At 43.7% G+C, this 25,751-nt stretch overlaps 1 protein-coding gene across 1 annotated transcript in view; it reads left to right on the top strand.

The window, feature by feature from the left end:
• STAB2 (stabilin 2) overlaps positions 1-25,751 on the top strand; it is an 87,979-nt gene that overhangs the window by 29,782 nt on the left and 32,446 nt on the right. Inside the window, exons 18-39 of the mRNA XM_075491698.1 lie at positions 379-531; positions 3,537-3,599; positions 4,406-4,489; positions 5,697-5,783; positions 6,316-6,427; positions 7,695-7,875; positions 8,894-8,987; positions 9,190-9,348; positions 9,733-9,828; positions 10,612-10,707; positions 11,694-11,741; positions 14,143-14,279; positions 14,645-14,759; positions 15,724-15,801; positions 15,978-16,070; positions 16,184-16,291; positions 19,084-19,215; positions 20,286-20,411; positions 21,811-21,867; positions 23,067-23,162; positions 24,182-24,377; positions 24,882-24,977. Coding sequence (XP_075347813.1) covers positions 379-531; positions 3,537-3,599; positions 4,406-4,489; positions 5,697-5,783; positions 6,316-6,427; positions 7,695-7,875; positions 8,894-8,987; positions 9,190-9,348; positions 9,733-9,828; positions 10,612-10,707; positions 11,694-11,741; positions 14,143-14,279; positions 14,645-14,759; positions 15,724-15,801; positions 15,978-16,070; positions 16,184-16,291; positions 19,084-19,215; positions 20,286-20,411; positions 21,811-21,867; positions 23,067-23,162; positions 24,182-24,377; positions 24,882-24,977 — 2,407 coding nt within the window. The remainder of the gene's footprint in view (positions 1-378; positions 532-3,536; positions 3,600-4,405; positions 4,490-5,696; positions 5,784-6,315; positions 6,428-7,694; positions 7,876-8,893; positions 8,988-9,189; positions 9,349-9,732; positions 9,829-10,611; positions 10,708-11,693; positions 11,742-14,142; positions 14,280-14,644; positions 14,760-15,723; positions 15,802-15,977; positions 16,071-16,183; positions 16,292-19,083; positions 19,216-20,285; positions 20,412-21,810; positions 21,868-23,066; positions 23,163-24,181; positions 24,378-24,881; positions 24,978-25,751) is intronic.

Raw genomic sequence — 25,751 nt, 5'->3', positions numbered from 1 at the left:
TTTCCCTCCTGTGAATTTGGATAGATCCCAGATTCTCTCTCACTTTTTCCCCCTTTGTCAGAGAGAGGACCAAAGCAGGCTTATACCCACTGAAATCAGTGCCTGAAGTCATCAATAGTCTTCTCATTTTGGCCAGTGTTTTAGTCACCAGTTCCACAGGCTAACAGTGCAGATTAAGAGGAAAACTTTAGATACCGCTGTTGTAGACCAATATTCAAGAAAATGCACAACATAGGCACACTTCTTGCGTAAAACAAGCATAATAAAAAATAGATAGCCAATTGAAAAGAAGTACGACTAGAAATTCTTGAAATTAAATTATCAGAAATTGAGAAGCTATGAAAAATTTATTATTAATAATAATTTATTGTTTCATAGGGACAAGTCTTGGTGAGTGGAGAAGAAATGGAAGAAACAGATATTGTTGCAAAAAATGGTCGCATTTATACTCTTGCAGGAGTTCTTATCCCACCCACAATTGTTCCAATTCTACCACATCGGTGTGATGAGACAAGAAGTCAAGTCACAACGGTAAGAGAATCTCAACAAATCAATAGCTCTTCACCGCTCCTTATAATGCGCTCCAGCTTCCTCTTTACTGCTCTCTCTGATATTGTCCATAAAAAGGGGGGTATTTTTGGAAATTAATATATCGATGACATACAGCCACCAGTACTGCACAAACACAAATAATCTGTAAATAGGGAATTCATGTGAGCACATCCTATTCCACTTTAACTCATCTAGTTCTTGCAGTAGCGCTTTTAAATATGTTGTCTCTCTGGTCAAACTTTTTCCTCCAGTTCCTGAATCCCACCTGTGCATACCAGTACATGGTAACTACTGTCAAGTTCCCAGGGAAACTCTTTTGGGTCAGTATTTTCATTTCTACTAAATATGCAGGGAAAGGAGCCAGCGAGTTAAAATATTAACATTATAATTAATTTTATATTAATATATTCGAAATACATTATTTTCAGAAGACGCAATTTCCCGTAGCCCTCCTTTCTTCCACTTTTCTTCAAATTAGGAATTACAAAACTGTTTTCATATTTCAAAGGGTGGATTTTGACATACCTTGTTCAGTTTGGTAACACAGTACAGGCCTTTACACTGGGTAACATTCAGATACTATTTCTGGTAAGAAGACTGAGTATCAGACTGAGCTTTTACCTTGCAGTAAGCATGGCTCCAATGAGCTGTCACTGGACTGTGTTCAAGCACGTATCTGGGCCCGTAACAGTTCCGGTACAATAATGCAAAACATTTACCATCTTAACTTACAACAGTCCAGAACCACAGCCTTGAAAGAGGTTCCCAGCAGAGCTGGACAGCATCAAAATTTAATGAAGAAAACACAAGAGCTGGCACTAAAGAACTATTACCTCTGGCAGTAACTACAATGTGCCGTACGTGCAATATAATCGTAAACCAGGCAGAGAGCCGAGCCACGATCTCCAATACAAAAAGCAATCAACATCTTACAAATTCAAATTGCACTCCAGTAATTTGAATTCCCTACCAGGAACCTACCTACAAACTATGTCTGACAGCAATCAATCCTAAAGCAACACTATGAAAAATTATTTAAAGACAAAACAAATAGCATCTGTCACAAAAATTATTCCCCAAACTGAAGTCAGGAACTTTTGTCAGCTTTGAAAGCTTCATGCGTAGTTTGAAATATAGTTTCATATCCAAGGCTTTAAGCAGAGCACCGCTACCAAGGAGAATACCAGAGGGAGCAATGGCTTTGCTGTTCTTTACCTGCCATCGTGCATCTTCATCACTCTCAGAAAACAACAGCAATGCCACCTTGTAAATACTACTTGTGGTTCCAGTGAAAAGTGACAAACCTTGCAGGAACTGGCAGTCGTACACACCTACAAGAACTGTACATCCCTAAAGATGAAACCCTTATGCTAACACATACATATCCATGTAACTGTACCTGAACGCTGGCAATAACCGCAGGACTCAATATCTTGCTCCACCTCCTCCCAGAGGTCAGCACTCCCACCGCAGACTGGGTGGAAGGGAATATACGTCTATGCTTCAGGCACTTGGGTGCAAAGACAGTATCTGTATCTGCTGCTGAAAATGGGCAGATTGGACCTTGTGTTGAAGTGCAGACACATTCCCCCTCTGTGGCGTGGCAGAGGGAAGAGACAGGACTCCCATCCTCAGGAGAAGGAGGGAGCAGGTATGTGTCAATGGCTGAGACCATCCCAGGTGGAGAAAGGGAGCAACTAGGTGACACTGAGTGGCACTGAGCAGCAGGGAGAGCAACGCCAACAGCGGGAAACACTTTCCACAGCCATCAGCCAGATTTTTAAGTTCTAAAGGAGCAAAGAGGCACTTGCAGGGATTTTCAGAAACGCAAAGAAAGCTAAGAGCCCAAGTCAACTTTATCCATAACTACACAGCTTATCAAAGAGCTTTTATAACACCCAAATGTATTTGCTAAAATGCGTCTGACCCACAGACCTTTAAAACATAGTAGTGGCATTGGTACCTATGCCACTATTTGATGTCCAAATGCTTTGTAAGTCTGGTCCTTTATTCCTTTAAGTGCTGTAACAACATGAGTGACTACTAAATCCAAACCAGTACCTGATTCTTTCCCTGCAGCTCCAGTGATAAATCTGTGGGGGAAGTGCCACAGTTGAGGTTCGTGGTCACTTGTCCACTGATTATGAAACACAGTGAAGTAACACATCGGATGCCAGCTCTAGGACTTATTCTAACTTGGTTGAAAAGCAAGACATTAGCAGTCACGAGCAACAAGGCTTTGACAAACTCCATATCCACTCACTGAAAGGCTCAACCTCTCTGAAGTTATTGCATGTTGAGCCTGTAGAAGACTCCCCTTTAAAACTGCCACTGGAGTTTATAGCTCCTCAGTGCTGTAATTGCCAGACTCTGTCACCACCACATGGTGATAAATTAGCTAGTGGGAAAAGGCAACCGAAAGGTGAAGACATAAAAATAATTATACACCACTGGATCATAGCGGAGTACAGGATCTATGACATGGAAGCAAAGAATATTTTTCTCTCCACCGCCTATATACAAGACAAATTTCTGTTCACACTCTCTATATAGAAGACTCAACTAATTTGTGGTCTTCCGAGGAAGAAATAAAAAAATTCTCATAGAAGTTAAGCATACAGACTGCACCAGACCCTCAGACAATATTAGTTAATATATTTTACTGGGTTGAGCAAACGACATCAGTACATTCATGCCCATGCTTATCTTCTGTTTAGGAAGCTGCCAGTTCTTTAAAAGAAGGTAGTGGGGGAAGGACAAATGAAGATAAAAACAGGAAGGTGGAAACGAACAACCACTCAGCAAAAATCACAGCCAGCGGATATAGCCCTGGTGCTGCTGTTGGGTTCCAGATCCGTGCTGCGACAGTTAAAAGTCATAGAACAGACGTACTTAAAATGTACAGGGTATATCATCCATAAGTATGCATCTCAGTAGTTGGTATAATGCCTTTTCAACTGACTGTCCTTATTGTTTCCATCTAGAGTGCCTGTGCAAGTTGTTTACCGCATGCATTGGCTCCCTGTCCGCAGGATTCAAAGCCCATCGTAAGTGACATTTCCTGACAGATTCCTCAGTTGTACAAAATGTATAGGGGTCCCCATACATTGATTACTGCTCTCCCAATATAGTGAGCAAAAGAACCAGATATGAATACAGGAGACTGCATAAAAATACAAATACAGAGGGTACTTTAGTCTCTTTTCGGCAATGATTGAAGCATCAAGTAATTTCAGCATTATTTTGTTTGCTGTTGCAAAATCCCTCTTAGACGTCATAGAAGCTGACTCTTTTCTCAGGTAAGGTAAGATCTATTTAGGATAGGCTTCGGCAGAAGAGAGAGCTGAGGATGAGAATTGCTATGATCATGCTTTGAGAGTTAGTAAATGAAAAACAGAGGAGGGATACATTTAAAATAGACATCACATCTGTTAAAAATTTCCTTTTGATTAAGCATCCTCCCCGAAGTAACTGTCTGCAGAAGTAGCTTCAGAAAGGACTGAAAATCTTCCATTTGCTTTGGAACTAAGAGATGCAAATCTGGCTGCATGTTTCTCCACATACAAAACTCAAGTCTAGCTTGCACAGGAATTTTATTCCCCATGTTATAAATATTCACTGGCAGTTAGTCCTATCTGCCATATTCGGTAATAGCCTATATGCCATTATTCAGGAATAATGAAAAGAAAGCTCATATTACGAAAAAATACATAATTTATTAAATTTTTCAAATGCAACACTATAGCAAGGTGCTTTCTGTTCTCCAGTTAAATTATCTTGTGATATTAAGACTGTATCACAGAACTGTTCCTTGCTTAGAAATCCTAATTCTTCCATTTTGTGCATGTTCCAGCCTTTCTCAAAACAGAGATGCATTATTGAAGGACCAACCTTTCAAAAAACCGGCTGTGCTAGATCCTGCAATATAACAATAAAGGTACAGAGCTACTGTTTCTTAAGGTGAAAAGTACATAAAAGTTTTCCAAATATTATCTTTTGCATTGTGAACTTTCCTTTTGGAGTTGAGATATGTTTGGAGATGTCCGTGTAGTTTCCATACCCTTCTACAGGGGGCTGAGAGGAGCTACGGTAAATCTTAGAGCAAAATACCAGGCAAATTCCAGTGAGGTTTTTTAGCTGCCATACGTTATTGACAACAACGTGCTCGTACTCTGTAACTCAGGAGTTTTCACATAAGACTCCAAGCCGAAATGTTGTTGTTGCCCCATACAGCTTCACCCATGAAGAACAGGACAGCTTGTTCACCCCTGGCCCCAGCCCCTCCTGTCCCAGGACTTCACACAATTTTGGGTAACAATGAACGGGAAACACTCCCGAGAACCACGCTCCACTTGTTCTGCTTGGCAAGCCTGGTCCTCGCAGAAGTCATTAGCCCCTGAGAAGTACTTACACCTTTCTGGCTCCCGGGGCTCCTAAATAGGCTTCTGCATTTCATGACCACCATTAAGTAACAAGCAGAAAAGTCTACAAATCCGTAAGCTTTGAGAGCCTTTTGCTAATTCCTATTTCCCTTGAATCACACTTGTAAATGAGGGTTTTTTCTAATACACTTTCTGTGCTTTTGATAAATAAATGGATCAAGCAGCCAGTTCATGATTAAGACAAATGACGCAGCCGAGAAAAACATTTAGGGCTGTGTAGTGGCTAAATCCCATACTGGTGCACAGAGGGGAAGGAGGAAGATCAAAGCAGCGTGTCTAGCTTTCACAGCATCCCCCTGGGGTAAAACATATCTTCAAGTTCCTGATCTCGGATGCAAAGGAGACTGCCTGCCTCTGAATTGCACTGCACTCCCACAGGCACATACGAGAGTGCACACAGGATGAGCAGACACACGCAGGCACATTCGTAACTGGTGACAGGAGGGGGATTTCTAACGCTGATGAGTGATAAGAACAAGGGAAGGATTTGGTGGTCTGTGCATCCCCCTCTTGGGCTCCCAACACCCCTCCTGGTTTTAACAAGGCCATTGCAGAGGTGGTTCTGGTTCAACACAAGCCTTTTAAGGGCCAGCTACCCCTACGGGCCTTTGCCAGAGGGCCAAAACACGATGGAGAACTGTCTTTTGTGCACTGCCTCCGCACTAAGGCACTGGGAAAGGGGATATTTGCTTTATTTCACAGGAACCGAAGTGTTGCAAAGGCTTCTTTGGCCCTGACTGCAGTCCGTGTCCAGGAGGTTTCTCCAAACCCTGCTCAGGAAACGGGCAGGTAAGCAGAGCATCCAGCAGCACCCTGCGCTCCCATGGGGGGAAGGACAGGCTGTGTCCCAAAAGTCCCTGAAGCGCTTCCGCACAACAGGAACGTTAGGCTCCACGAGAGCTGCACCCTCCATTTATGTCCAGTGACGGCCGTGAAGTTCAGGTTCAGTTATACAGAGGAGGGAAAATGAATCGTTCTCCTCTCAGATGTCCAAATTGCAGGTTTCCGTGGTTCCAACACAGCCCGCAGGCAAGGCTGGGGCTGGGTGACCCACTCTGATGCTTTGGCTTTGCACAGCACAGGGGAATGACCCAGCTCACTCTTCTCACTTTAAAATTGCAAAGGAAGGTAGAACACACAGCAGCAAAGCACAAGCACAAGGAAAGCTTTTGCTTTGAAACAACTGTGTCATCAAAGCTGAGGTTCTTCCTGGTAGTCTATCACAGTCATAATATGGACAGGCATATAGTCTCTTCTCTGGAGGAAGGATAAAGATGTATTTCAATTTATACATAGAAATCACCTGTCTTCCATATCACAGTGCATGGATGGCCTGGGTGGAAATGGGACCTGCATTTGTGCCGAGGCGTTTCAAGGCTCGCACTGTCAGTTCTGCTCAGACCCTGGCAAATATGGACCTCAGTGTGACAAAGGTAAGTACAGCCATACTTCCTCAGCCTAAGAGCATGGCCTATTTCTTTTGGGCCCTAGTAACATTAAGGTAGGCATTAACTGCTCGCTAAACAGTCTCTACAGAGGATGAGCAAGATCTCTCCGGGGTACTTTCATTTCTTATTTCAAAGGGAAACATCATAAGCCCAGAGTCAGTGAAAATCTTCCTACTGACTTAACTGGGCTTTCTGCAGGGGCCATAGCTTGCTTTATATTAATTTATTGTTCTTTTCATTTCTGTCTCCCTCATATAAGTAACTGAAGAAAAAATCTTTGCTATTGCATTCCCGTCTGGTATTGCCCACAACAGAACAGATTCTGCCTGCAATGACAAACGTGTAATCTAAGAACAACTAGATCTATAAACAGATTGTGTTTAGAGCCACTTCGTAACCATCTTTACTGAATAATTTCTGATCTATTGAATAGCTTATAGTTCTAGCAGTCATCTTCTATATACTGACAGATTTAATCTTGCTGTGCCAAACCATAATACATTTGAGAGTCTACAGAATATACAATATCAAATATAGATATATTCCCCATCTACAAAATCATCTTTAGTCTTTTTTGCTATGAAACAGCCCGTCATTCATGAAGCACAGCCCACTCGAAGGTTCAGAGGTACATGGACAAAAACCAAAAGACAAATTCCGTAAGAAAGGGTGGTATTGCCTAAGCTCCGGTCCTGCCAAAGCAGTACGTGTTGGTGTCACTAGTCACCGCTGGCACTTCTTGTGATTGCAGAAGGCTTACCTACTACGTCCTCTGGGCACATTGCTATGCCTCCCAGCAGCACTAATCAGCCCAGCCCCAGCAAAGTGCTGGTAGGTTTGTGCTGCTGCTCTGTGTACCAGCCCAGCACTGTGCAATTTCCAGGATTGTGGGCTCAGTATTAAAAGGCTTCCCATATCACTGAAAGTACGCCAAAAGTTGTGCAATGAAATAACTTTAGCCTTAATAGCCTGGGAGAGAGTATTTTGTTCCTACTTCTCTGAAGTACTTTGACTTTCATTGATAGATAAGAGCGCTATAAAGACAAAATAGATTTTAAATAGTTATTCATAAAACACACCTGAAAAGACATGGATACGATAAACAAAGTATAAGTCCCCCAACCAAGTGAGACTTTAAAAATACAGAAGTTTAGATTCTAGAAAAAAAGGAGGACCCGATTCAGAAGAAATGCTGTGTAAGGATAGATGCCTTACCACTATGGAATTGCACATTGTAATTTATCTCTGGTAGAGTGCCCCTGCATTTATGGGAAGTGCGATAACCGAATAGACGGCGATGGGATCTGTCTTCCTGGATCATGCAGAACTGGATACACGGGGAAATTCTGTGATAAGCAGATTGTTCCCTGCAAGCCCTCCCTACAGCTCTGCCATGCACATGCAGACTGTCAGCTTAGCGATGGCGCAGTGAGGTAAGTCAGTAACTTGCATCTAAGTAATATTAACTATGATGCAGCTCTTTCCTGTTTGCTTGATCAAAACAGTGCCTTGTAGCAGTACACAAACATCAGCCACTGAAATACTGCTATGCAGCAAATAAGCATAAACATGCACCGCATCGACCTTGAGTTGCAAGATACTGATTAAGCGTTCTCAATGCCCTATCCTGTACCTTATATTTAGCACTGATAAGACAGATGCATATGCATCTGACCCTTGTTCAGAAGGCTGCCTTCCTACCAACATCTACAAAGGCTCTTAGGAACCTCTTAGTTCTAACCACCTCTTAGTGAATTGGGAGTTTGAGCCTTGTTGAAAAACAATGAAACTCTCAAGCAGCTTGGGGGTAGATAGCTCACTCTGGTCAGTTCAGGTAAGATTGGCATGCCACCACACCGTGGACTTCTGCACAGGCTCCCCAGTCCTGACAGGACCGGTCACAAAACTCTGTTACTGCTACAGCTGCCTTGCGCTTGCCTCACGCTCACCTTCACGTGCAGCGAGTTTGCCTCTTGCCGCAGTGTATTCATAATGAGTCACCACAGAAAGCAGAACGTGGGATGCTGCGTAACTTGAGTGCTTAAGAAATTCTCTCCAATATGGGTTAATCTTGGAGGGGACCCAGGGAAACAGGGGGGCTCGTTGTCTTGCATGCATTTCAGGGAGCTGTCTTCTGTGTCACTGAAAGAAAGAGCAACCCCAGCTCATAATTAATTTAGAGCTATTAGCTCACCTTTGCAAAGATCACATCAGCACAGAATTAATTTCACTCCCCATCGCATACAGAGAATGGATCCCTGATTTGACTTTAACCCAGTCAATATTTTGGGAAAAAAACCATAATGTATGCACTTAAGCCATTTGCATCATGAATCCAAGGTTACCAATTTTAAGCTGCCTATAAATAGCATGTTACAGTGGAAAACAATTGCTTCACCTTACAGCTGTCCTATCATGTTTAATGCCTCTCTTCTCCTCTTGTCTCTATAGCTGTGTTTGCAAACCCGGCTACGAGGGAGATGGCATGAGCTGCAGCAAAGTTGATCCTTGTGCTGCTTTAAACCCAGGTGGCTGTAATATCAATGTAAGTATGTGCTTTTCCCACAGAGCCTGACACCATAGAAAAGTAGGCAGTAGGGAAGGTTTGGCCAGAAACTTTTGCAGAAGGAAGAGTCACAATTTTCACTGCAGTTCCAAGCTCCTTCCCCCGATAGCGGCATCGCTATTGCTTAGACAAGCCTTACACCTAAAGCCAGATGCCACAGATGCCTCTGCATCCCTCCCAGGCCGAGTGCATTCAGACGGGCCCGGGAGAGCACACGTGCGTTTGCCAGGCAGGATGGACAGGCGATGGAAGGGACTGCTCGGCCATCAACAACTGCCTGCTGCCCACCGCGGCAGGGTGCCACGAAAATGCCACCTGCATATACGTTGGGCCAGGTCAGGTACGTCCTTTCACATTCATCGCCAACTTCGGCACCAGTCCTCACCCATTTTGCTCTGCCAGTGCTTCCTACCCTGTTTTCTTCCCCAAATTCTCCTCTCCCTCCCAGCCACAAGGCTATTTCCACATGGCATTTTCTACCCAAAGCAATCTCCTTCAGTTCCTGCCCCAGTGCTCCCTCCCTCCTACGTGGTGGTGTTCTGGCAGCAAATACTTTTTAGTAAGTACGTTAGTAGATGTCAGGTATAAAGGTCTTCTGGAAATATTAATGAGTGTCATTCCACTGAAGTCAATGGAGCTACGCAGAAACGCAGAGAGACTAATTCACCACGCCTAGAATATGCACACTATTTTAACAAATTGCTGTGTTCTATTAAAATGACAGAATGACTGCAAGTGTAAGGATGGATTTCGGGGGAATGGAATTGAATGCACACCCATAAACTCATGCCTGGAACAAAATGGAAAATGCCATCATCTGGTGAGTAATTAATCATTCCCTGAACAAAGTGTTCAGATACATATCACACCTCACCTCCTGCGCACACCCTAGTTTCCTTGCCATTTCAAGCCTGCATTTTCTGTTTGAGATGGAACAAAGTTTTCCAAGCAGTGCTACAAGCACCAAAAACGCTATGTGAACCACATCAGTATGGTACATGTGCTGAGGACAGACAGCAAGCGCTGCTCCCAATTCTGCCTTTACAGAAGGACTGCCTCGAGCCTGGAGTAAATAAATGCTGCTTCTCTACCAGCAACTGCAATTTGGATGCAATAGTCTGTTGAGATGTTTAGTCAAGTCACGCATCTCTATGCGGGCATCTACCAGCTTTATCAGTAGCTGCATGGGTTCAGCGGACCTGCAGGCTCTGCTGTGCTCTGTAGTGCCTGCAAGAGCCACAGCAGCCTCAGGCGGGACGCAGGGACAGAGCTAAAGGAAAGAGCATGGGGGAGAAGAGGATGGGTCTGCCATAGTCGGGTGAAGGAACAGGGCCCACTTCGTGTAGGGAGGAAGTAAGAAAGGGTGGAGCAAAGCTTTAGACTCCTAGACTTAGCGCGTGGTGGGCAGGTGAGGGAGTTAGTGCCCTCAGCTGGTGGAGTTTGTCCTATAGGAGGGTGAGGATGTCCATGGAAGATGGCGTGAAGACCCTTTGTTAAGGTTATGTCTGTATACGAATGTGTTTCAGGAAGAGGGTTTGCAGGCCATCCTTGCTCTTGAGCGGTCTCCTGAGTATTTGACAAGTTCTCTCTTTCTGGTTCAAAGGCAACTTGTCAGTTTGAGTCTTCACGTGGCTGGGAGTGTGTGTGCCCAAAGGGCTATGAAGGAGATGGTAGAATATGCTACGGAAATGCTGCAGATGTAAGTAAGATGGTCATCTTCTCTGAGCACAGGACCTACTGCACAGCTCTCACACTGGATCTTAACCAGAGAGACAGCAAAACCATTATAAACAGTTAGAAAAATATGATGCCCACCAGTGCTATCTGCAGACAGTGTTCCTGCTGGAGGCTCTTGTCTGATACAAAAATGATCTGTTGTGTTTAAAAACATAGCTTGAAAAGGGGCCTAAGGGATCTGAGCATATTTCTTTAAGACAAATTGAAAAATGCCAGCCCCAGAGGCCTACCGTGCAGAAGTGCTAAGCACTCACCTCCCAGCTGGGAGCGGTGAGCACCCAACTCTTCTCAAGTTCTGCCTTGAGGTCTCTCTCAGTGGAAACGGTCAATTTATCATGTTAAAACAAACCATGCTGACCGGCAGGCAAATAAAACCAAAACAAGTAAATTGGTGAAATAAATGCGCATTTAACAGCATAGGAAAAATGAAAGTGTCAGCTGTACCAGCCATTGGCAATAATCTTACATGGCTCTTAGCACTATCTGCCGTCCCTGCTCGTACCATCATCTATCTCTGTTCAAAGTACTGTGGCAGAATAAAGGCTCTCCACTTGCAGGATGATATGTAAGATGCTGTACAAATACCAAGCAAAACAACATACCCTTTTTCAATTAATTTTGCATCGAAGAAAAGATTCAGGTTTACATTCCCAGAAAACTAACACTTAGCCTGAGGTCAGTACACATAACGTACCAAGAGCAGGCACACCTAATACACCTAAGCGATAGGTGGCCTGCTTTTCAAGAGTTGGTAGCTCACCATTCCCATTACCAGAAAGTATCAGAAAAACATGAATGTCCTCCCTTTTTACACGTACTGAAAACCTCCTCCTCCATGACACATCAGCCGGGCCAGACACAGCGTGTTACACCACAGGCTACAGCAAGAGTACTTTGGTACGGCAAATTATAGCTTGCGTACTCATTGCTCTCTCTTTTTCTCATCAGGAGTTATCTACTCTGTCAGAAGCAGCAGCATTTAACCAATGGGTTAATGTAAGTACACGTCATGTTTGATTTTTTTAAATACGTTCAAGTTTGCAGAAATACATGAGCCTTTTAACCTTTAGAAATGGGAACCTCACAGCAATATTCCCATCACACAGCAAAGGCCCAAGAGGCATCGGAGTCCCTCTCCCACCAGTCACGGCAAGGCTGATCATCTGGTTCCCTATTTCTGCCTGAAAACCAAATTCTGATCCCAAATTCAGGCAAGTGAGGAAGCTCCACAAGCAGAAGAGCAAGTTACAAGCCATTCTCTGAGGCAGGGGGCTACATAAGCCATGACTCGCCCTGTACATAAATACACTGCAGCCCAGATGACCAGCAGCAGGGTACAAGCAGAGCCTGAATATGCTCCCAAGTGGCTCCTTCCGACTTCCTTCATGCAATAAAACTACAAGTGGAGAGGGAAGGCAATGCCTTACCCTCCCCATTTTCACTGAGCCCTGTGCCAGGAAAACGCAACCGTACGGCTGGTCGGTGTGCTGCTGCCACAGCAAGCAAGGAGGAAAAATCTCAGTCTGTGCAGGCTTGACTGAGGTGCAGGAAATGAAGGAGGAGATTAGCTTGTTTGGCTTCAGATTAGGGAAGAAACACCAATTTAGATGAAAAAAATAAAGTTCTAGATAGATTGATTGTCACTGTCTACTTTTTATTTTCCCGTGCTCTCATCTATTACTAGGGCAGCAGTAACATTAGAGGTCCTACCCCACTGTGGTTGGCACTATGAATAAAGATCAAAACCAGGTTCTCCCACAAAGAGCTGAAAACCTAAACATAAGAAGCGTATAGCAAATACATGGCAAACAGAAAGGAACAGGGATATGTTAATGAATAGCATCAGAAGCAGAAGTCACAGCATATTAGCTGCTTTCATGCTTTCCAAAGTTAGGCAGCTCGGGGATCATTAAAGCACGCAATTGCAACAGGGACCTCAGGGAGCTGCTTAAAAGAGAGGCCAGTGTGGCTAATTTAAATCAGTTATCTGCCTGGCCCTGGGCTTAGGCTGCAGCAGTGGACACTGTAAAGAGAAACTAATGAAGTTAAAGAAATGAGGACAATAGGAAAGACTGTTCACCTGCTAATGTGCTCTTTAGATAATGAAAGGGGGGGAGGGGGGAATCAGGGAGCAGATTCTGTATAATCTATTGAAACAGGGATCAGGGATGCGGAAATTTCTGCTACACTTCAGAGAAAAGGCAACCCTTAAATTAAATAACGGTAGCTACAAATATGAGCGAAATAGGGAGGTATATCCATCTGTGGGGTTTTTAACTTCACACTTGAGCAGGAATGTGATGTTTACCACTTTTCATAACCAAACATTTTTCTTGCTGGCCAGGAAGAATGAGAAAGGGAAGTCTGTTGCTATTTCTATATTTAAATATTTGGAAGGTGACAGTGATGATGGCTAGAAAGAAAGATGATCTTAACAGAGACAAAATTCCCAGCTATTTAAGGGAGCTGATTCCCTTCTTGACTTAAAACCCAGTATGGGTATTGAAGGACTATCCAAAACAAGCTAGCTTCCAGGCAGCATACCAGCTGCAAAAAAGTAGAACCCAAGCTCATATTGCTCCCTCAAGTTTTGCAGTATCAAAAATGGCAAGTTGTGGAGCCTGTGAAAAGTTTGGAGAACCACATCTTCCGCAAGATCACATTCAAATCTTTAGCTCTCCTTTTTCTACCCACAAAAAAATCCACGGAACTGGAAAAATCCTCTCCAGTGGAGGCTCTCTCCATCCTTAAGGCAGATACAAACATATGGAAGATGAATCAGTCCGTGCATACTACAGAGCCCACATCCCCCATCTAAAATTAGAGCTGTCAGCAGCAAGCCCCACTGCAGTGCTAGTGGGCACAGATATCCCCTGGACATCTTCAAAAATCTCAGCCACGTTAAATAGTCTTATTCCAAATGGGAACATTGTGTCATGTGGGTTTCTTATTTCATGTTTCATAATCCTTCTATCTATTAAATAGCATGGAGTGCTCTGTAAGAGCAGGTTACTTGAAGTTATGAGTAGCCAGTGGTATTTATTACCATGATTTTTTTTTTTTTTTTTAACATTCAAGTGCATAAAACCGAATCCATGAGACGGACTAACTTTTGTGGGAGGCAACTCCTGTGTTTCATGATAAAAAACAATTCTGACCTAAACATTGCTTCTGCCCTTTAAATGCTGGCAATCTATTCTGTAAAAAATAGACACTCATTTACCATTTTTGTACCACTCCAAGTACTTTTGTTCAAGTCATTGCTCAGTATAATAGTTTTTCCTCTCCAGGACGGTCACAAAGCACGTCACATACTCCACCTTGCTAAAAAGTCACCAGCTGCTATTTATATATCGTCCTCAGGATGAATTATTTTATGCTTTTTATGTTTATGCAGGAGGCTGAGATAAAATCGGTGTTGTCCACCACCTCAAACCTAACTGTCCTCGTGCCTTCTCTTCAAGCAATTGAAAAGATGGATGAAGATGAGAAAGCCTTTTGGATGTCAAAGAGTAACATCCCAACTCTACTGAAGTACGTTAATGGTTTTGGGTTTGGGGGGGTTTGTAATTAATTGCTTTCCATTCCAAACAAGACTTTGGTCTCAAGCCTCTAAAGGAAGACAGCTCTTACATTTTTAAGGGAGGGACACAGGAGTCCCCTTCTAGTTAAGTGGTATAAATCTCTGGGGCAACTCCACTGAAAACAAAGACGTTATTTGTATTACATCAGAAATGTTTAAAGGCCAAGCTAAGATCAGAACATAGCTGAACTAGGTATTGTACAAACAATTCCTGCTTTAAACCACAGTTTTAGAAACACTAAGCATATTTATCTGGAGGGAAAAAAAAAAAAAAAGAGAAAATACAAAACCTTCAAATCCAGTTAATTTCCTTTAGGTATCATGTATTGACAGGAGCTTACAGCTTTGCTGATTTCCAGAATTTATCGTCCTCTGACATGCTGCCAACGTCTCTACAGAGCAACTTCCTACACTTGTCTAAAGAAAATGGGGTGAGATGACCTGCAAACCTCTGTGGTATCATACACCAAACCCTGACCATCACTGCCACGGGCTTTCTTGTATTACAAAACCACACAGACATTAGGTACCTGTATTTAAAAAAAAAGACCGTGTCATAAAATTAAAGGAATCGATCAATTATATTGGGCCCTCTGGGAGAAACATTAACTTGATTTTCTCCACCACTTTACCTAGCTGAAATTTGTCCACAATATTATTTATTCCTAATGTCCCAGTAGCTGCTGCAAATGCTGGACAGTCTCGTAGCCAAACGGAAGCGCAGTCCCTGCCTGGAGAAGCCTGTGTGAATTCATTTAAGACAAAGAGCATCAAGGAAACCCAATAACTTATTTTAGGGAACTGGGAAGGTAGGAGGAAGCAGTGATACTGTGCACATGTCCGCATGTGCAACTTGATAGTCCCAAACCACCCGATGGTATTTTTAATGGTAAATAAGTACAACTGACAGCCCTTCCCCCTCAGCCTTTTGATTTAGCACTTCATGTTCTGAGGAGGATTTTCTGGGAATCCATATAGCACATTTAAGCACTTTATCCCCATAAAGGGAGGGACAAGTTCCCTTTACCTCCCTTCCCCAAGAGAAAAATCACGAATGGGGTCCTTCAAAGCTGCACAGACCCGGGAGCGCGTGAATCGGCACAGGAGCTCATCCTGCCATGGGGTGGGGGTGAGCGCACCTACCCCGAGTAACCACCCCAGTGCAAGCGACCCCGTGGCTTTGCCGGTCTGCGTGCGGGGAGCAGCGCCGAGTCCCAAAGTCACCTCTCCTGCGCACAGTTCCCTGAGGGCAGGTGCACACTGGCATCAGCGGAGCCGTGGTGGAGCCCCAGGCAAGCATTTGGGAAGGTGTGGAAATCACAGTCACCAGGAATCACCAGGAAAACGCTGCTACCACGATGCAAAAGCAAACCCTTTCTCCTTTCCCTCTTTCAGAACCTCACCCTCGAGGGCGCTCGCATCGTCACTGGCGACATCGCATCCACAAACGGGATCATACATGTTATCGATAAGGTATACGGCTGCACAGGGAGGATTTGTTCCTCTGCACCACAAGCAGTGGAAAATTATTAACGACTCTTGGAAAAAAGTATTTGCGCAGAACAGCATTTTCTCCTGCATCTGATCCTTGCAGCTGCTACCGCTGCACGTGCACATGCGCTGACATGGGATATCTGCTCCCTTTTCAGGTTCTGACCCCCCTCCGCAGCACCGTCATGCCGAGGCTGCTGGCCCGCCTAGAGCAAATGCCCGATTACTCCATTTTCAGGGGCTACATTATTGTAAGTTTTCACATCCTTTTAAGAATAGAAGCGGTTCTCTGCTTTGTTTGCATTTGGACTGGTATCAGACTATCAGTGGTCATTCTGATTTGTTTTTATGTGTTTCACAACAGCAATACAGCCTGGTAAATGAAATAGAAGCTGCAAACACATACACAGTCTTTGCCCCGAATAATGATGCCATAGAAAATTACCTAAGGGATAAGAAGTCTGCTAGTCTGGTACGTATTAGTCGCAAGACTTGTCTTAACAACTCAGTATCTCATCTCAGTTTCAAGTGGACGGATTGAGAGGACACAGAAATAGGAAGAGGGATTTGTTTTCCAGAAATCCAGTAAGTTTGGTTTTGTTTTTGACACCAGAAGAGGTGAGGAGAGATGGATCCACCTATATTTTCCTGGCTTGCTAGAAGAGCCTAGCTATTTGTTCTGGGTTTTGTCCTTCTCTAGATTAAAACCATGCTGATAATATCCAAGACATTTCATCAGTAAACTTTTTTTTTTTTTTCCCAAAGAGGATCAGTACAGGAATGACGAGGAATAGTACTGAAATGAGTTTCCTAGGTGAACAAGTCCAGTCCCTGACATCACTGGCAAGCCCATCATTAATAATGCCACAAAACATTCTGACTCTTCCTTAAAACTATCCAGATGCTTGCCCTGTCACCCCTGCAGGAACGCTATTGCGCAGCCACTTTCTGCAGACCTTTTCTAATCCCAGTTTACAAGTACCGTTGGCCAGTCCCAGGGCTCGGAAAAATTTCCAAAATTTTCCTGGCTAGAAAAATTTCCTCAGGCAAACCCCTGCCCATTCCCAGGAGACCCACCCCAGGCTCATGCCTGACCCGGCCACCAGCTCCTCCCACAGGCGCGGACATGTCCATCCCACCTCCCCTGCCGACCTCAGTCCTCCTGCCCAGAGCTAGTTTATATTATTTTGACAGCACACCTCTGGCCAGTTTATATCCCTTTAATCTTACACCAGGAATATGCTTTAGCTGAAACAACTATTCTCTCCCTGGCATTTGTGCTCTGATGTATTTACAAGGCCAAACAGCCTTCTCAATCCTGTCGGTCTCCTCCCAAGATAAGCTATCCATTTCCTGCGTCATCCCAGCACCTTTCTTTGCATTTGCTCCAGTTTGAAACAGCTTTATCGAACACACATATCAAGAACCACACCTTGCAGAGGAAGTTTCACCCATTACTTGCTCAATGACCTTAATACTTCCCTGCCTCTTCCATAAATATTTACCCTGCCGCACTCTGTCCCTACTTTCATGGTCTCCATTTACAGCCAGGAAGCTGAGGAGCACAGGGTTCAAATGACTCGTCCCAAAACATTTACCACCAACCAGCAGACTCATGGCAAAAGTTCCGCTTGCTGCTTCACCGGAAGAATTCACATGCAATCAAGCTATGTCTGCTCAAATGACTTTTGAACACTATTTCAGTCAGTTTCATGACACGGCATCGTCATTTCCACATGACTGTAGGAAGCATTTATAACAAACTTTGAGAGACACATAGGTAGCTTTAAGACATCAATCCCGTTGGATTCGGGTTACGCACACACAGAAATCCTTTTCATTTCTGCTACTTACCAATATGTTTCTTCTTCTTTCTTCCATCCTCCCAACCTTGCCTGGTATAGCAATCTGAAAAGAAAATAAGAAAACAACCATAAGGTCAAGCCTGCCTAAGCCTTATCCTCTTCATGAAACACCTTGGGAGAACTCTGCCGCAGAGGGAAGAGTTCAGCACAGGGAAGAGACCCCATTTCTTGGCCTCGCTGGAAGCAAGGTTTTGTTCTCACTCTGCTGGTGATTAAAGACAGAAATGGAGATGCATGAGAGCTAACTTTTCCTCCAAAGCATCCAAGTCAAGAGGATTAAATAAGGCTAGACATTGACGGAGGCCTATGCCTTAGTAGATCAGCTCTATCTTAATTCCCACTTTCTTGCCTGCAAATATTTCTTTGTCAAATCTGTGGAAAACAAAGCAGAATGAGTCCCACCCTATGAGATGTAAAGACTACTACTTCACCCTGTGGGCAAAGCCAGGCAACATCACAAATCTTGCAACCTGGGGCTGTTTCATGCTTTCATACACTTTTGAAGGAGCTGAAGAGTGAGGAGCAGTATGAATGTTCAGAACAAGGAGACAGCAGGCAATGGGATTTCCCACAAGTACCTTTTGTTGCAAAGACATACAGCTGCAGCAGCACTATATCTGTTGGCTAGGCAGCTCCTAAACCCTCCAAATGCCCCAGCTTCTCTCACATCTACAAATCTCTCACAAACACATCCCCCTTCTGCTTCCTCCTCCAAGTCAGGGAGAGCTCTGAGAGTCCCCTGCTTCACAACAAGATGCAGAAGCCTTGGGAAGCCCTCACAAAATTTTGACGTACAGAGAATAATTTCACCACATCAATGAAAAACAAATACACACTAGCAATAATGCATAGAAAACTTCCCAATTAAGAGGTGTGGCCCTAGCACTTTATTGACTGAAAATGACCTTAAAGATTAAAAAAAAAAAAAAAAACAAAAACCACACCAATCTATAAATTGCTGTAAATGTTCATCTATAGGTTATTCAGTGATTCCCAAAGGAATAAGGAATGGGTATGGGGAAGATTATAAAAGCATTCATGAATATGGAACTTTTGATGTCAAATGAAGTCATGAAGGTCAGAGTCCTAAAAAATCATCTGACTCTAACTTTTCCCTGAATCTGTCAGCCAGCCCTCTACACAGAAAGACACACTACCAGGCACACGCAAGACTTGGTTCCACCAGTTCAATAGCCTTCCATCCCCCATGGTCAATAAAAGCTTCATTATGACAGGAATGTAGACTCTCCACAGTAAGAAATATTAAATAACTTGCCAGCTGAAGAAGCTTCTCCTTAAATTCAGGCAATCTATATTTGGCTTATACCCTGTGGGAAAAGCTATCCCAAAGAACTTTCCATGCTTTGTTACATAACTGAATGTAATCGTGTGTTTGCAGGATGAAGGCCAAATCCGCTATCACGTTGTGCTGGATGAGAAGCTCCTGAAGAACAACCTGCACAACGGCATGCACAGGGAGACCATGCTGGGCTTCTCCTACCAGGTTGGGTTCTTCCTCCACAACGGCCAGGTACTGCTGTCTACACTTGCTCAGAGAAATAGGTTTTCTGCTTTTTACAAATCCAGCTTCAGCTTTAAACTAAGATGCAGTCAAAAAGATCTGTGCACCCCACATTAGCTTCTGGGACTTAATAGCACAAAAGATGTCACTCAAATGCAATGTCTCTCTCAGGCCTGCTTAATTCAAAGTCATCTTTGAATTTGATTTCAGTTATGCTGTTCCCATTTAGCATTGCATTTCAGAAGCTACTGTGGTGGACATGCATCTCTAGCAGCGACAAGCCTGCATCGCAAAGCAGTCATTAATCTGACTTCCAAGAGCTATTAGAAACCTGCCTTCAATTATAAAACATTAATTCTATTTTCTGTGGATTTACTCCACTTTCAATCCTAAGAGCTCGAAGCACTTGGCAACAAATATTAATTGCCTTTCAACACCACTCATGGGAAAACCAGGCACAGCAAGATTAAGCGACACACCCCATTCTGTGGCACAGCCGGGAAGGGAACGTGGTCCTCCTTCTTCTCTGCCCTAGAGCTGCCCCCAGGCATAGGCAAAGGAGGACAGAAAGCTTCTCACCAAAGCAGTTTCAGCCCTGCTCTTTGCTCTGCCCACAGCAGAGCCTTGGAAGAAACATCTGCTCGTGAGGCTGTTGCTGGTGAGGGCACGATGGGAGTGTGGGGTAGCAGTGAGATGAGGAAGGTCCGCCCTGAAGGAGCCGCTGCTGAGAGGTCTTCCCTGAAGCCCATCATCCCCCACAGACAGCAAACCCAGCTCTTGGCTTGCTTTAGGCTCCTTCTTCAAAACCTTTACACCCTACAGTAGGAAAAGCTGCTCTGCCAAATCCTATTGCTAAGAAACTTCAACAGGCTGCATGTCATCTCATGCCCTCCGGTCCTGTGAAGCTCTTAAATGCAGTAAAACTGGGATGTGAGCAAGTGCTTGAAGTTAATGACATTCTTTGGTTTTCCTGAAGTGAGGCTTGTATATTGCTCCTTCTTTCACCCACTACTGCTGCAGTTACCATAAAGCTACTAAATAGCTCTGCTGCTTTCTAACTGATTGCATTTCTTTTGCAGCTATTCATAAATGATGCGCCTATAAGCTATACAAATGTTGCGACAGACAAAGGAATTATTCATGGTTTGGGAAAAGTCCTGGAAATCCAGAAGAATAGATGTGATATCAATGATACCGTGATTACTGTAAGTGGTTCTGTTCATACAGATGTTTAAAGGCCCATCAGAGAGATCTATAGCCAAACACAGCTAAGATGTACAGGGTACGTGACACTATTTCCGAGTAAGGAATGCATGCATTTTCCACAAAGGATATTCCTACCAGAGTTTTAGCATCTATTAAGACTGCTTTGATTCTGCAATCAGTGTACTGACAGCCTACATAAAATACATTTAGAGTAGCACAGGAATAAGCAATTCCTGAGCTTTAATTTTCAGAAAATAATAGTAATGCACTGTTTTCTAATACATCTTCTTAGCCAGGCCACTTGTTTATAAAGTAAACAAGTGAAAAAACAACTGGAAAATAAAATATTTTTAGTAAGGAAAAATGTTTCTTTTCATTCCAGGTGTAGATTACCGCTGCACCTACACGTGAATTCCTCTTGCCCTCCGAGTAAAGCATTCTCCCTCTTTTGTTCCTTTTACATATGAAATACAAATGGGTTTACATTCCTTTAACGAATAGGATGTGGTTTCCTCAAACTGGCAGAGAAAGGTTCCCTTTGTCTTTTCTCCTGAGTGAGTCAAATAGGACAGCGAACAGGCAGGTACCTCCCTTTTTTATGGAGCATGCAACGAACTAGAGGAGGAAGACAAAGTGAGACTTGTGCTTCAATTAAAGCAAATTTAACAGGCATGAACTTTTGCAGCTTAATTCTTTTTCTTGGGATACAGTCCCATATTTGAGTATATTTCACCCAAGGCTTTCCCTAGCTTTGCTCTGTCAGGTACTAACCAAGCTTCACACATAGTCCTTCGTTTTCCCATGGAAAATTATTTTCCCTATGTTCAAATGCAGCGACATACTTAAACATTCATTTAAGCCTTACTAAAACTAAGCACATATTTAGCTAAACAGGAATAACATTAAAACATTGTATATTAGGTACAACATGTACCTAAGCATTTTGCAGAAACTGACCTTACATGTGCAAATGAGTCACAGACATACAGAACAGGACATATACACCGTATGAGTTTTCCATTTCCAAGCTGCTATTGTCCTCGTGCCACAGGCAAACTATGTCCAAGCTCCGGATTTGCCTCTTATTGTGCTTTCGATGGGGAGACCTTCGGGAAGCATTGCTTTAGAAGAGCAAAGCAAAATATCCAAAAGAGCTTTCCTTCTCCTTCCCCTTGGGAGAAGGCTTCCCATGGGGTGTCCCTACAGACCTGCTGGTAGGGATGTTCTTCCTTGCTGAGCAGCCCAGCTACCCTCACCACCTTTACCAAAAGGATTATCCTGACTACGCACCCTGAGGCCTAGGTTTAGAAACATAGCTGGAAATACGCATTTTCCATTAAACAACCTGTCTGCAGCTCTGTACCGTCTGTTAACTACCTCCCATTTGTGTTGCTTAAGGAAAAGTGCAGAATTTGTTCGCAGCCATCAAGTTGTCCCCCAGGAACAAAAGAAATAGTAAGTACTTTATCATTAATGCTAATTTCTTTTTTAATCAGAACTGAGCATAGATGCATTCAATCCTGGTTTTGATATAATTGCCTCCGTTTCAACAAGAGTTATCGTAGTTACTTCAGCCTGCTTCATACGTTGCTTCCAGTCAATAGACTCAATCCACCCTGAGAGCAAGGCAGCAGAATCAAGGGCAGCTTAAAGACAGTTTTATCTTGAAAGACCAGTTTCTAGTATGCATTGGGACATCCGAAGGCTCCTCAAACTGCAAAGGTTACCCCTACCATGCAAAACTGAAGAAGTTGAACATGGTCTGGAGTGTGCTTGCTACAGGAGGAATTACAGAAGCAGCTTTTAGCCCTTCAAATCAGAGGTGTACAGAAGGGCAAACTCAACCTGTACCCAGCAATATGCTGTGAGTTATGGTCACAAGGAGACTTGGAGACTATAGAGACTTTGGATGCCCAGGTTCAATGCACGAGAACTGCGGATATTTAGCAGGTCTCTGTCAACCATGATAAGACCCAGAGCTTCTTGGCATCTAAATTTCTCTGGGAAAGCCCCTCTATGGGGATTATATAAGTGTATTTTCCTTTATATATTTTTTTTTAATTAATTATGCCAGTAATAGAATTCCAAAGCAGATCAAGTCCCACCCACCCTATTAAAGTAATTGGCTGAAGTGTTCATGAGTAAAACTCAAAAACATTAACGTTTCCTTGACAATGAGCAGCTGGTTGGATGCTTATCTCAATCTCCTAACAAGTGTACAATGAGACCAGCAAGTCTTCTGCAAGCAATCTTTCCTAACTGTGTCCAGACCTGGAAGATAAAGTTTCAACAACTGTTTTTGCAGGATGTTTGGTCTCAGTTTTCCAAGAAGAATTAGGAAGAACAGGAAATGTGTCAGAAAAAAAATAAATGTTTGTTAAACTTCAGAAAAAAATTCTGTTCAATTCTCAGCAAAGACAGTATTAGACACATCTTTAAAATGCCACAGGGCACTGAGTTAAATTGATCGTGTGTTCACTAGCAAAAATCATTTAGCTAATGCATTTTTATTTCTAAAAGTATTTACTTCGTTTTCATTGTGAATGTGAGTCAGCGCACAGCATGCATAAAGTTAATGTCCCAATTTTAAAGCATTTGAAAGTAGCTGATCAATATTACTCAGAAGTGGAGCCATTTCTCCAATTTGTGTTCAGGCAGGGGAGAAGAAATACTGCGTCCTCTCGGAAAACAACATGAGAATGTACACCATCCAGATCGGGTGCCAGCCAAAGTGCGCTAAAACTGTCATTGTGAGTATGCCATTTCTGTTGCAGTAAAAGCCACAACCCCCCATCCCTGAACTTCACCCCCCTCATAATCCCTGCTAACACACGCAGCACGTCAAGGCAGTCCCTGACAATATATTTATATTGCCTTTTATTCTGGATGCAGCAGAGATTGGAATGTTAAAGGCTGCTGATGGTTGCAGCGTAGGAAGGGCTGGGAGCTGATGTGGTGCAGAGGGAGCACAGGCTTGGGAAGGGTAACCCCATGCTTGTCCCTAGCAATCGGGTCCATCTTTCCCTGGGGTGGTGGAGGGCACCTGGGTTCCACCAAGGACTTGGGGTGGCAGCCTGACCCCTGCACAGTAAGGAGCGTGGCCAGAGACCAGCAGAGCTGAAGCACTGCTAAAAATCATAGAATCGTAGAATAGTTTGGGTTGGAAGGGACCTTTTAAAGGTCATCTAGTCCAACCTCCCTGCAATGAGCAGGGACATCTTCAACTACATCAGGTTGCTCAGAGCCCCGTCCACCCTGACCTTGAATGTTACCAGGGATGGGGCATCTACCACCTCTCTGGGCAACCTGTTCCAGTGTTTCACCACCCTCATCATAAAACATTTCTTCCTTTATCTAGTCTGAATCTACCCTCTTCTAGTTTAAAACCATTACCCCTTGTCCTATCGCAACAGGCCCTGCTAAAAAGTTTGTCCCCATCTTTCTCATAGGCCCTGTTTAAGTGCTGAAAGGCTGCAATAAGGTCTCCCTGGAGCCTTCTCTTCTCCAGGCTGAACAACCCCCACTTTATCAGCCTGTCCTCATAGGAGAGGCGTTCCATTCCTCTGATCATTTTCGTGACCCTCCTCTGGACCCGCTATAACAGGTCCATGTCTTTCCTGTGCTGAGGGCCCCAGAGCTGGAAAATCCAGATCTATAGTTCATCTCCACCCAGCAGCAGTCCCAAGAGATGATACCCAGTGGCCACCTGCTTGCAGCCATGCTTGCTACCCTGATCCTGACTCTCAGCACAGCATTTCTTGGTTTCCAGACCAGGGAGTGCTGCGCAGGTTTCTTTGGGCAGCAGTGCCAGCCCTGCCCGGGGAAAGCAGGGAACGCCTGCTTCGGAAACGGCATCTGCCTCGATGGCATCAACGGCACAGGCGCCTGCGAGTGCGGAGAGGGGTTTGTCGGCACAGCCTGCGAAAGCTGCATCAAAGGCAAATATGGCCGCAACTGTGATCAAGGTACTGAGCATCCCCAAACCACACAGGCACCTTCGCTAGTCTTGTCAGATGTCAAAACCTTCCCCTTAGATCTTCTAACCATGTCCGTTCTAGATCCTGGAAAGGTACATCATGTACATCTTTCCCCATTATGGTATTTTCTCTCTACTGCCTTGCTTGGGGACTGTACCTCCTACTCTGGCATGCTACAGGCTTAGAACAGCATCTGGTGAGAATAATCCTCTTTAGCACTGCTTTTTCACCAATGCTTTCCAATTAAACTACAGTTTCAGTCCCGTTATTTGGGAACAGAGGAAAGATAAGCACATTTTGAATTTAGATTTATTCTGTAGGAAGAAGCCAATAGGCATAAGCCAAAGCATTTCTTGGAATAGCCTAGAGCAGAAGGTGCCACCCGCAGAAGATATCTGGGCCATCCTCCTGCCCTTCCTTCCCCTCGCTGCCTTGCTGCGCACGTTGCTACCCTGCCCAGGGACACTGGTTTCCTCCCATCTCTCCCCGCAGCGTGCGCTTGTGTCCACGGGAAATGCAGCAGCGGGATCGACGGGGACGGCTCCTGTGAATGCGACATTGGCTGGAGGGGAGTGACATGTGAGACCGGTGAGTGTCCCCTCCTTTTTTTTCTGGGGAAAGAAGTGAGCATTTCAGGAAATGCCAGAACTACAGCCACGATCGGATCCCAGTGCAGGAGGTCCAAGTGCACTACCGGATACCCAGCAGCTTCCCACGTGCAGTGAAATACAGGTGGCACTCATGTGCTATGGCAATTAATTACTGTATTAATAGAGAGCCAGGTGAGATACTGTTTGTGAGACTTAAATGCCTTACTTAGCTAATTCTCTAACTGTATCACCCTCTATCTGTCCCCAAAAATTATCCCATTTGTTAAGGCTATATATTTCACGGAGTTACCTACTACATTTTGATCCTCTGACCAAAAGCCTCTCAAGTGCTTCATTAAGTTGATTTTGCTATACAGCACTGGCTATTAAATTATGTTCTTGCTAATACAATAAAAATTAATAAGCAAATAAATCATTTTGTGTTGGTTTAATACAGCTCCTATATCCAATAAAATTATATTTTAGTTAGACATAATTAAAATGTATTAAATAACTATTTCAGAACTCTATGTATAATAGCAAAAAATACAAAATGCATAAGCACATTAATAATAGCATTCAATATCTGTTTTAAATTTGCTTAGGGAAAAAATAGTAATGAACTGAACTTTATAATTAAAGAGTTGCTATAGTTGCTATATCTGAGCAAATTTCAGTTCCTTTGGAAAACCTATGCTTATATAATTAAACTAATAATGTGCCAAAGTCACCAGAGTAAATACAGATAATGACAAGAGGTGAAATGTTCGCC

Source organism: Mycteria americana, chromosome 1, assembly GCF_035582795.1.
Source record: "Mycteria americana isolate JAX WOST 10 ecotype Jacksonville Zoo and Gardens chromosome 1, USCA_MyAme_1.0, whole genome shotgun sequence".
Classification (NCBI taxonomy): Eukaryota; Metazoa; Chordata; class Aves; order Ciconiiformes; family Ciconiidae; genus Mycteria; species Mycteria americana.
Note: the sequence above shows the minus strand (reverse complement) of the source record. Positions and strands in the feature narration are given on the sequence as shown.